The 16,445-nt window shown below is 45.8% G+C and overlaps 1 protein-coding gene and 1 long non-coding RNA gene across 2 annotated transcripts in view; both read right to left on the reverse strand.

The window, feature by feature from the left end:
• Positions 1 to 4,828: 4,828 nt before the first annotated feature.
• Positions 4,829 to 7,269, reverse strand: LOC123618415 (uncharacterized). The gene is made up of 2 exons (XR_006726847.2): positions 6,286 to 7,269; positions 4,829 to 5,705 (listed from the first exon to the last, which is right to left on the reverse strand). It is a non-coding gene; the product is annotated as an uncharacterized LOC123618415 (long non-coding RNA).
• A 1,985-nt stretch (positions 7,270 to 9,254) lies between these two features.
• The window catches only part of LASP1 (LIM and SH3 protein 1), a 39,189-nt gene continuing 31,998 nt past the window's right edge, over positions 9,255 to 16,445 (reverse strand). Inside the window, exons 5-7 of the mRNA XM_010960494.3 lie at positions 15,267 to 15,414; positions 14,887 to 14,990; positions 9,255 to 12,329 (exon numbers count right to left, since the gene is read on the reverse strand). Coding sequence (XP_010958796.1) covers positions 12,156 to 12,329; positions 14,887 to 14,990; positions 15,267 to 15,414 — 426 coding nt within the window. The 3' untranslated portion in view covers positions 9,255 to 12,155. The remainder of the gene's footprint in view (positions 12,330 to 14,886; positions 14,991 to 15,266; positions 15,415 to 16,445) is intronic.

Raw genomic sequence — 16,445 nt, forward strand, 5'->3', positions numbered from 1 at the left:
TCAGTAAGAGATGTAATAGGATTGAGAAAGAGTGAAAACTGTGGAGAAAATATAAATCGTGATAAGAAGGTTTTATTACATTTTACTAGCAAAAAGACTTACCCTCATTTTTGGAGGGTCAGAAATTAAATGCCTTTAATGGATTGTCCAAATGTAATTTCATCAGTAGTGGGACTTTTTTTCTCCAGAGTTTAGTACTTGCATATTTATGTACAAAATTCTTGCTTGTATCATGGATTCATTTTCTTCCTTTCAATTTAAGAATTCACCCATAACTAACTTATAAAGATTTAAAGTTGTCAGATATCAGAGTACAAAGTTACACTTTAATTAGCTTTTTCTTTTCCTTCTTGCACTCTTTCACATACATGCTTTGGAAAGCTTAATCCATTTATTTAGCAAAAAAAACTGGTGATTCCAAGTTGAGACTATTAGATTATACAGGGGAAAAGAAAAACAAAGGGAAAAATAAAAATTTTAATATAAATAATGAACATCTTAAATATTTTACTAAATAGATTTAAGTTTCATTCCCTTAGAGAAAGAAATTTGGCATTGTTAAGTTTCTTTGAATTCCTTGAACTATCTAAGTCTCCACAGCAGTTATTTTTAGAAACTTTACAGAAGAAAATTTAAAACTTTTTAATTTGGATTTTGAATCTCATTACACACATGCACTGACATCACTGCGGCTGTAAATTTTTAAAGACTCATGTTATTTCATTATTCTTGACAATTGTGAGATTATCTCATCCTTCTCAGAAATTTGGAACATAAAAACCTGATTCATTCTTTAGGTGCAGTAGATAAATTATATCATCTTGGGACCAATAAAAAGCAAACTGACGAATTCTTCATTCAATTATTAATAGATAAAAATAACATTTGAAACCAAATTGGCAGGGGTGTTTTTTGCTAAATACATTTGTCATCAGGAATAAAGTATGATATCAAATTTTAAAGTGGGATATTAACTTGAAAAAGCATATACTATTATTATTGGTGTTAATGTTTAAGTGATGGTATAGACAGTCATCTTGCCCCACAAAAAAAGAGCATTCGCAAAATGAATAGGCTAAAAAACACTGAGACTGGCCACTTCTAATTCTCTCTAGAACAGGCATGATAAAATAAGTATGTCAGATAATTTGCTCTGTACCTCTTTCTAAACTAGAAGATTGACCAGGGCTTCTAGCTTTTTTTTTCTTAAATCTTTTGATAGTAGTGATTTCCTCAGTCTCTTTTGACTTTGATTTATAGGATGCTTTTTATTTCCACTAGAAGTCAAGCGCAACAACACCCCATTATAGTTATCTTCACTGTTGTTTCTAAACACACACCCCACACCACAATAGCGCTAATAAACGAATGATGTTACAAGTTTATGCCTTGTGATAAATATTCTGTACCTTATGAAACTATAGAACATCTATTGTTAATACTTTTTTGGATAATTCCTTCTCATGCCCTTCTGACCCCTCAACTTTATCGTCTTCACGGTGCAGGCAGTATGGTACCGTACTTGGGAAGCCGGTCAAGCATTCGGGAAGCTCAAGGGGTTGCTTATCTGGCTGCCCTCCATAGCATGAACCACAGGCAGCTTATTTCACTCTTTACCCATCCCTTGATGGCTTAGTTGGTGCTTCCAGTTCTTCTGTTAATAACAAAGATTTTATTCCGGGATAATTATTCACCTTCGGAGATTAGAGCAAATATGAGGTGCCCAGCAGAAGGTGCAACTGGAACCATCTTATGTCAATAAAAAGCAAACATGAGCCTCTTCGTGTGGTAATTACTCAAGAGTTAACCCCTTTAAGTGAGTGGTACTCAATTACATGATCACAGATTTTTATGTCAATGGATATTGTGAAGGGTAAAAACACAATGCTACTACAGAAGTCTCTTTGGTTTTTGGACTCCTTACTAGCAATGTGACTTCTTTACCAATTCCATTAGCAGGTAGCTCTGAAACCTGTAAGAAATCAGGCTTTGGACAAATGCTCTTTGGTTTATTGTGGCATCATTAAGATAGGAAAGATGACCTGCAAGATAGCTATAGTGGACAGTCTTCTCTAAGTTAAATAAAAAAGTGCCAAGGGACTAAGAACATATTTTTTTTTTCATTAAGAAAGCAAATATAACTCCAGAAAATTCCTCAAGTAACTAGAGGCTTAAAAAAACCAAAAACAAAAACTTGGTTTAGCTCTTGAAAGGCTTTTAAATTAACAGTCATAATAATAGTAATAATAATAGATATTCTGATATCACTGCTTTCTTGAAGGTGCACAAAACTGAAAAATATGCATTGCTACTTCTAAAGTATTGTATTTATGGTGAACTGTTTTTGATACCTAAATATTTAATATTTGCTAAATTTTATTTGTTATTTATTCATATTAATAAAATTAAAATTAGAAACATTTCTAAGTTGTTCAGTTTGTCATTATGCAAATCATCGAGTGTGTAATTCCTTTAAATGATTTCTTGTGGAGGAACTTATTTTTATTTAAGCTGTTAATTATAGCTCTACCATGATCAGAAAACTAAATGTCTTAATATTAATTAATGTTGCAATTAGCTATATATTTATATATATTTATGCTTAATATTATAGTGTATAAATAATTTCATTTACTAGCAACAACTCTTAAATTGAACAATAATCTCTAAGCAGAACAGTATTCTATAATATTCTGCTATTCGATTCAGAGACAAAACTCCCAAGCAATTAATATTCCAATTGCTGCTAAAATGTAAATGCTACAATTATCATAGTTTAACACCAGTTTCAAAAAACAAAATATGTAATTAAGTATTATGGATTACCTGCAATTTCCCATGACTGCAAGATCTTACAGTGTTTTTCTAAGAATGAAGAAGCTCTTGAATAGTTCTAAAATGTATCTGCCTTAGCATGTTTGAGTTTATAATGGAAGTTGTGTCAAGGATTTTTTTGTTTCCCCCTTTATATATGACTTTGATTTTATTCTTGTTTAAAACAGATAGGAGCAAAAACTAATTTAGAAGAGGCCATCCTAGGGTTGGCAAACATTTGAACTGTGATTGAGCCAAAGCATGTAATTTACAAAGACAATTTTCCACTTCAACTATGCTTAAGTACTTTATTAAGGGAAATTCCCACTATTTTTTAGTACTCTAAAATCAAAATGATGCTTTTAAGGGATTTTTGAAGTTTGAACAATGCTAATTTTAAGTCTTTTAAATGAAAACAAATTTTCTGAAATTTAATAAATCATGTCACGCCAAGTTTCAAACTCAGATAGTATGGATTTAACTCCATATAAAGCACCCAGAATAGTGAATTTTAGGTGGTTCCAACTTAGTGACATTTATCTTTCCATTATTTAAAATGTTCCCTAAAGATACTCTCTTTCTCCTGAAATAAAATATATCATTTTCTCACACAAACCTCTTGTTTTCTTTTATCAAGAAAGCAGGTATTAATATAGTGATTCTTAGCATTATGCTACATTAAATTTTTCCTAAGTAATCTATAATTTTTAACTGATGTTTTTACTACATTGATGTGGGCAAAGTATAACCCCCATTTTATAGGACATGCTTGCCCTAAGACACAGATTTGTAAAGTTTACACAAAACTCTATATTACAGAGGTAACTTTTTCAGCATTTTAGGATGGGAATATACAAATAGTCTAAATGAGAAAATTAGAAAAATTTTATTGACATGAACAAAGTGAAACTCTTATAAAGTGGCATATGTATACCATGGATGTAGGCAAAAAGCCACAAAATTTCTTCCAAAATGCAATTATTTATTTTTTAAAACCATAATATTTCACAAGTAACTGAAAATATGGGTAATCTTTCTGTCTTTATATTGTGCCCAATACCAGTGGCATATATCACTGGTGTGTAGCTGAAATTAGCCGATTGTTTTCACTGAATTGATTAGTCGTTTCAACTGTGTATGGATACAGTCATAAGAGCCTTGACCTGGTTAAAGACTTCAGAGCGAGCTCGGCTGGAGACCGTACCATGAAGATCTATAGCCCCATAATTAACTGTATTAACTCGAACCCTCCAGTATACTGACACTTGCCCTAATTACCTAGGTAAGGACATAAGAGCCGCTATCTTGACTGAAAGTGCAAAGTTTTAATTTGAAGCACAAGTTATACCAAAGAGTCAGAGGAATGTTTTAGTGGGAAATGTAACGTCAAGGACTCCACAGACAACTGAAGACCATCCCTGAATATATTAATGATCAGAGCCATGCTTCTTGCATTAGCGTATCTGTCCGATGACCTCTTTTTGTTACGTACCACCGTGTAGTATTGTGCTTGTTAATATTCCCTAAACAGCTTAGGCAAATTATCACTGATATATGTTTGGGGTAAATAAATATTTTCATTTTCTCCTCACAATGTGGCTGTGGGAGCCAAAAAAGAATTTTGCTGCTGAGTTGATATAAAATGTCATTTGGAGAGAGCAAAAATCAGACTATTAGTAAGATATGAAGTGTTTGTTCCATGGGAATTTTGTTCTCAAAGATGTAGTTTCCAAAGATAATACATCCCAGAATTGTAGAATTTTAAAATGGGAAGGGACATTAACAGTTTTCTCATCCAGTGACTTCATTTGTCAGAATAAACTGAAGCACTGAAGGTTAAACGGATTATTGAAGGTCACATAATTTGTTGCCAAGACAAGCTTCTAGAACTTTGTTTTTTCTTGGCTAGAATTTTAAAAGAAAAGTTTTCCATTTCAATTGTGACATATACTGCCTCCATTTTCTTTTTAAAGCATGGAAATTGAACACAATGTTATGAATAAAAACTCTTAAATTAATCCTTCTCCTTGTTTATTTTTAAGTAGAAAGAAAAATCGAATGTAGAACTATCACAATGGACTACTCAAAGGAATAGATACCACAGATTCAACACCCTAGTCTATTCTGGCCCGCCAAATTAATGGTTTCTTCAACATCTAACAGAAATATGTTGAAATTTTTTGTTTAAGAAAAGGAACATTTGACAATATAAAAACCCATTTATTTGAGTGTAAGAGAGAGATTTTTCCCAAATAACAAGTAAGATAAATAAAGACATCTTGTTTCAGTAATTTATAATTCAGCTAGGCAAAAAGAATGAGGACTGTGTAACTGTTTCTCTCTTTAAATGAGAAGCTGGAGCACAAGAGATATGGAGTGGGGAAGATATGAAAAATCTAAAAACTCAAATGACAAGTTCCTTCCAGAGAGTGAGACACGGGAAACCACACAACCCCAGATTGTGCAATCTTTAAAGACAGTGATAAAGTGATTGCTTCATAGATGAAGAGACAACAGACTTTTGAACTTACAAGGGAACCCCTGTGAGGGAGAAAGGAAAGAATGTATTCTAGCATAATATGCAGGTGCATTTAGACCTAAGGAATGGCTATCAAAATGAATTTTTAAGCAGTTCTCCACAGTAACTTTAACAAGCCTACACTGGAGCTCTCTGTGTTCTCGACAACCCTCTACTTCCAACTTAAACGCACGCAGCATCTGCCAGCCATGCTGCTTTCCTGATGTCCCAGCTGAGTGGCTCTGCCTCTGAGTTCAAAAAACCCCTTGCTTGACAGGGGTTAACCATATCCGGAAGGCTCTGGGAGAGGTCTGCTGGGCAGCAGGACTGCTGCTGTTGATAAGAGGCCTCTTGTTGGACTGGAGTCCAGGAGCTGTAGGAAACCCAGAAACAAGAAGTCTCAGATGGGAACAGCAGCAAAAGTATCAGCTCCCGATACTGCCCGAGAACTAAGGCAAGAGTTAGGAATCCCTCCCTCCTCTCTGCCAAGCCCACAGTTGGAGAAGAATTGACATCTCCCCCAAAAGCCCATTCCCAAGTAAATTTCATTTGCTATCTCATCCTGAAGTCAGAATGAGTCATTAGTTAATTAATTAATGCAATTATCCTGGCATAATTATAAACCACTCTGCTGCCATATAAAGAGGGGTTTTACCTTTAATTACCAGGAGAAAATGGACAACTTGGAGTTTGAGCACCTAACTTGAAGAAAAAACTAGGAACTAATAGTCCCTCCCGTCATGCACACCACTCCCAACCCATTCGGCCTAAAAATCCTTCACATTGTGGGTTTTATTTTTCGCTTAAAAAATTGTTTCTTTAAATTAGGTTTCAAAGCAAGAAGTTGGCATTTCCTAATCTTTTCAGAGTGGTCTGGGAAATGCTACATCAATGCATCTGAGGGAAAAATTAGGAAAGCAAGATCTCTTTTAATTTTGGATTTGAATCAATACCCGAAATGACCAGAAGCAAAAATCCACCGGTGCGTCAGCAGGCAGGATGCTCGGCCAGTCAGCTTCATCCTTCCGCCCTGAGCTGTTCTCCTGCAGGCTCCATGCCGTAGCTGCAGGCCCCTAGAGCAGATAGATAATGTAGGACAGAATGACCAGGCCTATAATGGCAAAGAACATCAGGATGAAAATATCCAGCATTGTGGAGCCCTTGGCCACGGAGGCCTCTGGATTCCAGTAAAATGTGAGTGGTGAGCACGGAGGTTGCAGTCAATGGAGAGAAATGGCTCCCTCTTCCCTCCACTGCTCAGCCCTCCTCTTCCCCTCCCCCTCCCACGGCCTGAGACTCAGGGATGCTGCAGCTCCATCAGCAGTTTACTTCCCTCCTCCCACTCCCTCCACAGCTAGCCAATCACAAAACCCTGGAGCCTGTTACCAAGGAACTGCTCGATTTAGACCAGGCAGAAGTGAAGAGGCTCAATTTCTCCCCAGGAACCCAATCCTACCCCTTTGTATCTAAATGGAGTCTGCATGTTATGGAAGTAGGAGGAGATCTGATCTGTATCCAGATGCCCTGGGAATGAATCCTCCTGAGCGCCTTTCTTCCTCCTTTTCCCTCTCACACATCCCTGGCAAATGAACTCAGAAACTGATGGTTGGGGGTTGGGTGGGTCATTGGTATGTGGTAAAGTCACATTGTGGAGGGACAGGGATGAAAATCTCAAGTGAGTCTCAGATGCGTCTCTGGGGATGGAGCTAACACTTATGGGATTCCTATACTGTGTCACACATGGCACACATGGTGTCATTTCAACTTCTCCACAAGTCTTTTATAGATGAGGCTCAGAGATGGTCATGAACTTACCTAACGCTTCCTTGGAAAGAGCAGAGACCAAGAGTCAAAACTAGGCTTGCCCACCCCGGAGTCCACATTCTTCTCTTGCCCCAGACTGGCCCACCATGTTAGTCTGAAATGCGCCCCCCACCCAGCCCCACCTGCACTTCTCAGTTTGTGATGCATTTTGCTCAGATTGCTCCATTTACAGTGGGAACACCACAGGTCTCTCCTCCAATGATTCCTTATCTCTTTGTGGTCGTCTCCCACATCCTTGTCCTCTTTTGTATCCTCTTCGGAGCTCAGCGCAGTGTTATACCCAGAGAGGGCACTAAAAGAACTCTCGGTTACGCCCATCCCTGTGCGGTAAGTAGAAATGCAAACTTAAGTGGCTTCTTCTGAGGGGAAAGGAGAATTGACGTTTTATAGTTTAAGCTGGGTGGCGGGTACTCACTTACGTCTTCTGTTGTTTTTATGCCTTTTTCTAAGTCTTATTTCCTATTACATTTAAAAAACAGCAACTCCCTGCAACACCTCTGAGACCTGGTATCCTTGGCTCCAGCCTGACTAGTTCCTTGGAAGGATGGGGGCTGCTTTCTCATGCTAAGCCTCAGGAACTTAGGCCACTTCTAGAAGGGGGTCTAGAAACTCTTGGCATTGGCTGGTGCCGGGAGGCAGGGCACAGAGCTTGCTTGTGAGCAGGGAGTGGGGACTAGCTGGTTCCCTCCCAAGCAGACCGCCCCTGAAATCACTCTGGAGGTAAATGAAGCCTCCTGGGGAGAGGGGGCTGCAGCTCCGCAGACAAAGGAGACAGGCCTCCAGGAGGCAAGATTTGGCTCATCCCCTTCAATTGGATAAATATTAGGCAGCCTGTGCCTTCGCCTTCGGTGGGGGAGCAGGTGTCAGTACTGTTTAATTATCCCACCCAGCGCTGCCTCAGACACTCCTTAGCCTGCTCCAGCCCCACTGAGGCAGCCGTGTCATTCCCTGACTACAAAGGCTCAGTTTGGGGAAAGCCCTCTTCTTCTCCACTCTGCTGCCATCCTGAAGCCAGAATTAAGACCATACTGAACCCCAAGCAGGAAATGCCCCTCCCTCCAAAGCCACGGCACCTGAGGCTGATTGCTGATCCCAAGTTGGGGCCAAAAAGGTCTGGATTCCCTCTCTACCATTGTCCTCTTCCCAACCCCACAGAAAAGGGGAGGCTGCCTGGCCTTCTGGTCAGAGGTCAGACCCAGGGCACCTGCAGCAAAGAACAGAGCATGGGAGATACCAGTGGGAGGGGGGCAAAGGGCATGGGTGCACTGTTGCTGTGGCAAGGTCATGGGGGGCTGGGAGCATCACACCGGGCTGCTCAGACCCTGCCACTGGCTGTGCAACTTCCACAAAACCACTGCCTTTCTGGGCTTCAATGAACCCCATCTGTGTGATGGACAACACACAGATGCTACTCCTCTCCCAAGGCTGTTAATAAGGTCAAAGGGGAAAAAATGTGTTGAAGATCACATTCATAAGGCATTGTTGAGTGCTGCTTTGGGTTGCCAGACCACCTTGTAGATGGCGTCATCCACGTCTTACCCCACTGTCGACTATCCCAGGCCCTGTCATTTTATTCCTCAAACATGCGCCAAGCTCCGCCTACGGGGCAGGCAGAGCACAAACTGTCCTCTCAGCTGAGCTTTCATTAATTCAACAAATATTGGTTGAGCAGTTCTGTGCCTGGCCCTGGGAAGGCAGTGGGGTTGGAAAAATGAATTAGCTCCATTACCTGCCCCATGAGTGCACTGGCTACTGAGGGGGACAGGTATCCAGCAAAGTAGGACAATAAGAGGAGAATATGGGGGCTCAAGGAAGCTTCTGAGCGTGTCACCAAGCTGGGCAGAGGGATGTAGCCAGGAGCAAGTTGGTGAGTTCTCCAGAAGGAAGTAGGTGCCAAGGCCCCCATCAGAGAGCAGGTACACCACCGTTTCCTTTCTCCCAGAATGATGGCTTCCAGAGTGGTCCTTCTCCCGCTGAAGGGCGGAGGGGCTCCCAGGAGGGTGATGGGCCAATGCCCCCAAGCAGACAGGCCACACACACACACACACACACACACACACACACAGCAGTGCCTCAGAGACAGAGAGATAACCAAGTCTGCAGGTAAAAATTATACTTTTATTTGAGTCACCAGGAGAAAGATTCACTTGTGGTCCAAGTCAAATGTTCAAAATCATAACAGGCCAGAAAGATTTGATCCCAAGCAAAGCCCACGAGGGAGGGGACCAAAACAGACCAAGAAAAGACAACCACCCCATAGAAAAACATGAACGGACGGCTTCACACACACGGATGAAATGTTCGGACAGAGGCAAATTTCACATGGTCATTTCTGTTTAAATACAGGTTTGTGGGGTGGTATTTTTTTCCAGCTATTAAAAAAAAAAAAGGCCCAAAAGTGCATATGTGAGGGGAAAAAGGCAGAAATTAAGCAATAAGTAGTTTTCCCTGGAGGGACATGAGGAAGAAAACCAGAAGCAATATTGAGAGAATTCACTTTTCTCCCCATTGGGCTCCTTGTACTTTATTATTGGTCCACTAAAGTTATATTCACATTCTGGCTTTGATGCATCTTCTTTCCTGGGATTAGACTGGCTAAAAACCCTCTGTGAACTGTAAGAAAAGACTGAGACTTGGCCCAGTCCTTGAGATTCTGTGCTCTTCTAGGGATAGATGGTTCTGGAAAGGAATAAGGACTCCTAGCAGCTCCTGGGTCCCTCAGCACCAGTGTGACAGTCCCTCCTCTCTCTGGGGGTGTGTAAGAAAAGTTCCCCTATTTTTAGGGTGGGAGGAGCAGAGGGCTGGCAGCAAGATTCCAGTGGCTGTTTTGCCTTGTTTTGGAAGGAAAATTAAGCTGAGTGAAAACAGGCTGCTGCTTGCTCCTCCAGGCCCCGCCTCTGGCCCTCTCACCACCCTCCCAACCGCAGGTTCTCCAACAGGATGTGTCTCTGACCTTTGGTCCCAGAATCCACATTGTGCTTTGAGGTCAAGAGGAAACAGAATGGACCAGTCTCTGCCCTAAGGCTCCCCAAATTGTTCCCTCTTTGCCTCCCTCATCCCCCTAATTGCTCAATATAAGACACTCCACCTGCCCTCACCTCGGCTGCAGCCAAGGAGGAAAAAGGATTGGTCAGGCAGGGGTTTCAACCCTCTGATTTGGGGTAAATATTCCCAAGTCAACTCACAAGCAGTGAGGACTTGATTATTTAATATGCCCATGGGCCCCTCCCTCTCCTGCAGGACACAAGGATGCAAAGATGTCAACTGTGGGGCCCGAGTGGACCCATGGTGAAGATGGGAGGGGGACACCCAGGAGGGTGACAAGCAAGCCCAGAGATGACTAAAGCCAGGCAAGGTCATCATACCCACCAACGAGCGAGAAGAGGGACTAGGAGATAGCACCATCTTTCCCTCTCTCATCCCGGCTCTGTGCTTCCAGTTTTGTAGCCCTGGGACCCTCTCCCTCTGCTTCAGCGAGGCTTTAGGTAAATGAGGGGGAGGCCTGGGGGCAGAGAACACAGTGTAAGGGACACAGGGTCCTCTGGTCCCCTACTCTGCAGCCCAGGACACAGAGATGGGGGAAGAGAGTATGCCTGGAGCCACAAACTTTTGCCCTAATCCCCTCCCCAGCAAGCTACAGGCCCCAACATCAGCCCCCAAATACGCAATCACCTCTCACTTCTGCCCTGCCCATTGGAAAGGGGGATGGTGGGCTTCCCCATTTGGGGCCACAAGCAAAAGGTGGGATTTTTCACTCCCAAGAAAACATAAGGAATTCTCTCCCCCAGGGCCACCCATCTCATTGTGGGTTTGAGGAAAACAGAGAAGGCAGTTCCGTGCACCCTCACATGGGCTGCACCCCACCCGCTTCTCTCGTGCTTACACTCACTCCAGCCTGTCACAGACACCTGCAGACATGCACTCCTCCCCCACCCCCATGAGGTCCTGGAGATACAGAGGGGCCTGTGGCTTCGCACAGTCCAGTCCACCTGGTGTCAGGCCGGAGTTGGGGGGTTGGGGGGCCATGGAAGGCCAGAGACATCTTCCCAGGAGGAGGGGGGAGGTGAGGCGGGTAACCAGATCTCAGGGGCTGGGCTGTGCAGGCTGGGAGGCCCAAGCCTTCCTCTTTTTTTAAGTATATGTGCTGCGAAACAAGCACCAAGCGTTCCTCATTCTACCTTTCAGAACCATGACTTCCAGCCGAGGAGGCAAGCCAGGGACCCTGGAGACTGGGGTGGGAGTGAGGGAAAAGGGCTGCAGAGAGAACACCTCGTTTTCCTCGTCCCCACAGCTGTCCCTGAAGAAAGGCGAGAACCGGACGCAAGCCGTGCTTCCTGGGGAGCTCCTGGCCCACACCAGGCCCGCGTGGGCGGGAGAGCAAAATCACAGTGTGACAAGGAACTGTGAGGGGAGGGGGTGAATGAATCCCCAAGCAGGAACTTTACCCTCTCCTGTTGCCCTTGAGAGGGGGAGAGGGTGGTGAGGGGAACCTTGGAGGGCCAGCAGCCCTGCACAATGGCAGCACCCTCTCCACACCCCCATCCCCGTTCCAGGAGCAAGGGCGGTGGGGTCCACTTCTGGGAATGTGTGGAGCCCCTCCCCTGGGAGTCCTGGGGCCCTGGAATGTCTGGGTGGGTGGACAGGAGGGACTGAGGGGGCAGAAAAGAGAGAAGGCAGAGGACTTAGAGCCGACTGGTCTCCCACCCAGACCAGCTCCATGGGCCTCGCCCCCTCCCCTCCCAAGAGCGGCCCACACCTGATCCATCCAGAGAGAAAATCACAAAGTTGGTCAATGGGAAAACCTGCCGGAGGAAGGAGCCATGAAAGTGGCAGAACAAGGCTTCAGTTGGCAAAAGAAGCTGGAAGAGGGGGAGAATAGACAAGCTGTCGCAGATTTTAAAAAACAGAGACACTGAAGGGTGGACAGGTCACGCCCAGGACAGATGCAATGCGGTGGAATGCACTGAAGATGGATGGGGCAGGGCGGTGCCCAGTGGGCTCAGATGGCCTCCACGTAGTTGGCGGGCAGCATCCCCGTGTCGCCGGTGCGCTCCACGGTCCCGTACATCCAGCCGTCATCGATCTGCTGCACATTGACGATGGTGTCCCCATCCTGGAAGGAGACCTCATCCTCGTCGGCGGCACTGTAGTCGTACACAGCACGGTACCGCTTCTGCAGGGGTGGGGGCACGGTCAGTCAGGGGGGACCCCAGGCAGAGTCCGGGTGAGCAATGGACCAGGACTGGGAGACGACCAAAGGCTGGACCCTGCCATAAATTTTCTCACCCCTGTGCCTCACTTTCTGAGAGCATCCCCTCTTTAACAATGTATCTACTAAGGGCCACACACAAGACAGGGACTGAGGTTACAATAGCCCTGTTCCGTGAGGTCTGATGGCCACCATGGCAGGTAGAGTTTAAAAATCTGACATGCCTGTATTAAGCATCAGTCATTTTTTTTTTTTTTTTTTTTTTGAAGCTGTTGATGATCTGGTTCCCAAGTTCAGGACAAAGACCAATTCCTGGGAGAAAAACCTCCAGGTGACACAAGAGGTTAACTATCAGGCTCCACCTTCTTACCTCGGCCAAGGTCTCATGCTTCAGCTCCGGCTCTGGGAAATGTCCAGTAAAAGCACTTGAAATCCAACTGTGATCTTGGAGGTGGGCAAGATTCTAACATCCTCTGACCCTGACTGCCCTTGACATCGACTTGTCTTTGGGGGGCAGCTCAGCCTCTGTGGCCCCCCAGGCCAGGCCCTGGGATCTATGTGGGTCCATCAGAAACCTCCAGGATCTGCCCCCACAGCCCCACCCCACCACCAGGACCCCTGTTCAAACCTTCTGTTTCCAGCCTCTGGCCTGCCTCCTCCAACTGTTCATCCATTGTGATCTTAGGGGGAAGTTTCCAAAAAGCAAACCTGATGATGTTACTCCCTGGCTTTAAATCCTTCAGAGGCCCCCTATCCTCTTTAGCACAGAATTTCAAGCTCTCTTTTTTTTTTCAAGCAGCAGAAACCAGCTGCATCAGCCCCAAAGGCTATGGGATTAAGAAATAACACCCCTCTCTGAGTGACTGAAGGGATCTCTCACTTTTATCACCAACTCCTCTTGGGCCAAGTCACCAACATCTATGCCTGCATCTTGCAACAGCCGCTTAACTCATCTCACTGCTTTCACCCTCAACCCTCTCCTGCCACTTCTCAGCACAGAAGCCATCTTTTAAAAGCACAAGTCAAACCCCTTACTCAGCACAGCTTACCAGTCCCAAAGGCCTTCCTGTGGCCTATAAATCCCTGCATGATAGGATCTTAATCCCTACCCTCTTGCCCTCTAGTCACTTGAGCCTGCCTGCTGATCCTTGAACTTTCCTAGACTATTATTGCCTCAGGACCTTTGCACTTGCTGTTCTTGCATCACTTACTCTTTTCCTGAAAACTCTGCTGCTCTCTTCTCTCCTCACTCTGCTGTCATTTTCTACACAGCCTGTGCCACTCTCTGACCTTTGGTTATATATCTACTTATTTATTGCTTGTGTTTGTCTCTCTGACTGGAATGTAAGCTCCAAGAGGGCAGGAAGGTAGACTTTTATTCAGAGCCAAATCCTTCATGTTCAGGAGAGGCTTAGTGAGAATCTGAAAGACTGGCTGGTCTATCTGGAACCTTATCCTTCAGGTGACCTCTCGGGCCCACCTGAGACCCCAGATAGCACTGACAGTCCCTCGTTTGTGTGTCCAGAGCTTGAGGCTCTGGCAGGCCACTTATGTGAGGCTATTTTATTTCTCTGAGTCTTGTCCATCCTACATGAGCTACTCTGAAATCCAAGGTACCCAGCAGAGGAGCTGAGCTTGGCTCCACCTGTCAGCAGAGTAAAGCAGCAGGACTTACAGACCGAACTTCAACCCCACCTCCTAGTTTGCTAGTTCGTTTCATCACCAAAGTTGATGAGTGCCTGCTCTGTGCCTGGCTCAAGAGTAGGTGAACCAAAGGGACGCTGCCCTATCCACAGAGAGTGTCAAGTCTGGGGGCGAGGTGGGGGGGACAACACACACAGACAGAGATGACAAATCCAGAGAACTGTTTTCAGTTGGAAAACATGTTCTGACGGAAACCAGTGGGGTGGAGTGACAGAAATGCCAGAGGAGACCCACTTGACATGGGGTGGTTTGGGAGGCCCCTCAGAGGCAGGAGGAAGCTGAGATCTGAAGGACACGGAGGGTCATCCTCACGGAGAGTGGGGTCGCAGGGCCCAGTCTGGAAGGCCCCAAGCAGAAAAGTGCTTCGCATGCTCCCCATTCACTGAAGTAAGGAAACTTGGGCCGGGGGTGGGGAGATGTGACTCGCCCAAGGTATAGTTTCAGGCGGACCACAGGGCCCCAGTTCCAGCCCAGGGCTCTGCCCACTCACCACACTTCCCCTCTGCTCAAGAGGCTGAGACTTGGAAGGAGGGTATAGCTCAGTGGTAGAGCACATGCTTAGGATGCCCGAGGTTCTGGGTTCAGTTCCCCTGGACCTCCATTAAAAAACAAAACTTTTTTTTTTTAAAAGAGGCTGAGACCCCTGTCACCTGCACATGGAAACCAAGCTGGAGTCAAAGGTCAGAGGAAGCCAGGCCTCCTGTGTGGGTTTTCTAAAGAGAGTCCAAGAACTATGTCCTAGAGAAGGCCCACCCACCCCTGGCCTCCTCAGGCCGCCCGCCTGCCTCCCTGTCCCACCTCCACCAGGGCTGCTCACCCCGCCCCCGCCCGGGGCGCTGCGCTGTACGGAGACCGGGGCTGCAGGCTCCTTGTAGCCGCCGTAGGACTGGGCTGCCTGCTGCTGCTGGGGCTGCTGGTAAACTGGAAGACGGCAGGAGATGGACTCAGAAACTGTCTTGCCAAACCCAGCCCTTCCCAGAGCCCCTCCCTTCCTCCACGAAGCCCAATTCATGTATTTCCACCCCGCCACAAGCTTGTTCAGTTCCCACTTCCCCAAGGCTCCTGTCTCGGTGTGCACACCGGCTGGTGTTGGGAATTTGGCAGCAGAGGCTGAGTGTCCCCATCGCACCGGGAGCCCAGCTTAGGCCCTAACCCTGGTGCTCACACCCTCGGTGGGGATGGGACCCTCACACTCACCTGGGGTGCTGGTCGGGATGTGGTGAGGCTGCTGCTGCTCCTGGGGTCGCCGGTAGCTGCTGTCCTGGGGATCTCGGCGCTCGGGCTCCATGCCCTCACCCCCGCTGGGACCCATGCGGCTCTTCTCAAACTCCTCATGGTATTTTATCTGTAGGAGCAGAAAGCGCTGAGTGAAGGACCCAGAGCAAACCAACCAAAGCTCTCCTTCCGTTGCCACTCAAGATTCTGGGATGGGAGAGACTCCTGGAGGTCTCCATGCAGAGACAGCTGGGTTCTCATCGGGGGTCCACCAGTCATGTGCCCTTGGACGAGCACTTAACTTTTGCTAAGCCTCAGTTTCCACTTCTGTAAAATGAGACATCAGTGTCTCCCTCAGGGGTTGCTAGAGGATGCAATGGGATGATGGGTGTAAAAGGGCCATGTAAACTAAAGCACCAGACAAACGTAAGCAATCATTTTTATGTGCTTGTGGTTGGGGCTGGGGCTGCCCTGCTTCCCCCCTAATCCACAGCAGCACTAGCAGCTGATAAATTTCCCGCTGATAAAATAGCAGCAGTCAATTTCCTGTTTACTGAGCACCTACTACGTGCCAGGCACCATGCTAGGTGTCCTGCATCTCGGGCTCATTTTACCTTGGCAGTATGTACAAAGGGGTCCAGTACAGTCACCATTTAACAGACTAGAAGGAAACTAAGGCACTGACAAGCAGAGTGAGTTACTCAAGATCAAGGAGATTCTAGAGTCTGTGTTGAGGACCCCAGCCTATGGGGATAAGAAATGCCCTGAGGGTAAGTCCTTATCCGCAAGATGGGTTCCTTCTCTTCTCAGGTGCCAAAAATGAGCAAAAAGAGGTCTGGAGAAATCACATGTCCCACTGAGCACCTAGCAAGGGCTAGCTGAACTGAACACACCAGGACCCTGGAGATCCTCCAGAGCTATGTTCTTAAAATCTGGTTTCCAGACTAGATTCTAACAGGCCTGAGCTGCTTGTTAGAATGCAGGTTCCAGGGCCATCCAGAGACTCCACAAAATCAGAACTGGGGTTTAGGAATATGCACTTTTAAAAGCTAGCCAGCTGAGTCTGAAGCAGGCTCGAGTTTGAGAACCCTCTAGAGTAGAGGCTGGCAAATTCTGATGCATGGGCCCACAGCCCGTTTGCTCACGACCCATGAGCTAAGA

Source organism: Camelus bactrianus, chromosome 16 (genome assembly GCF_048773025.1).
Source record: "Camelus bactrianus isolate YW-2024 breed Bactrian camel chromosome 16, ASM4877302v1, whole genome shotgun sequence".
Lineage (NCBI taxonomy): Eukaryota > Metazoa > Chordata > Mammalia > Artiodactyla > Camelidae > Camelus > Camelus bactrianus.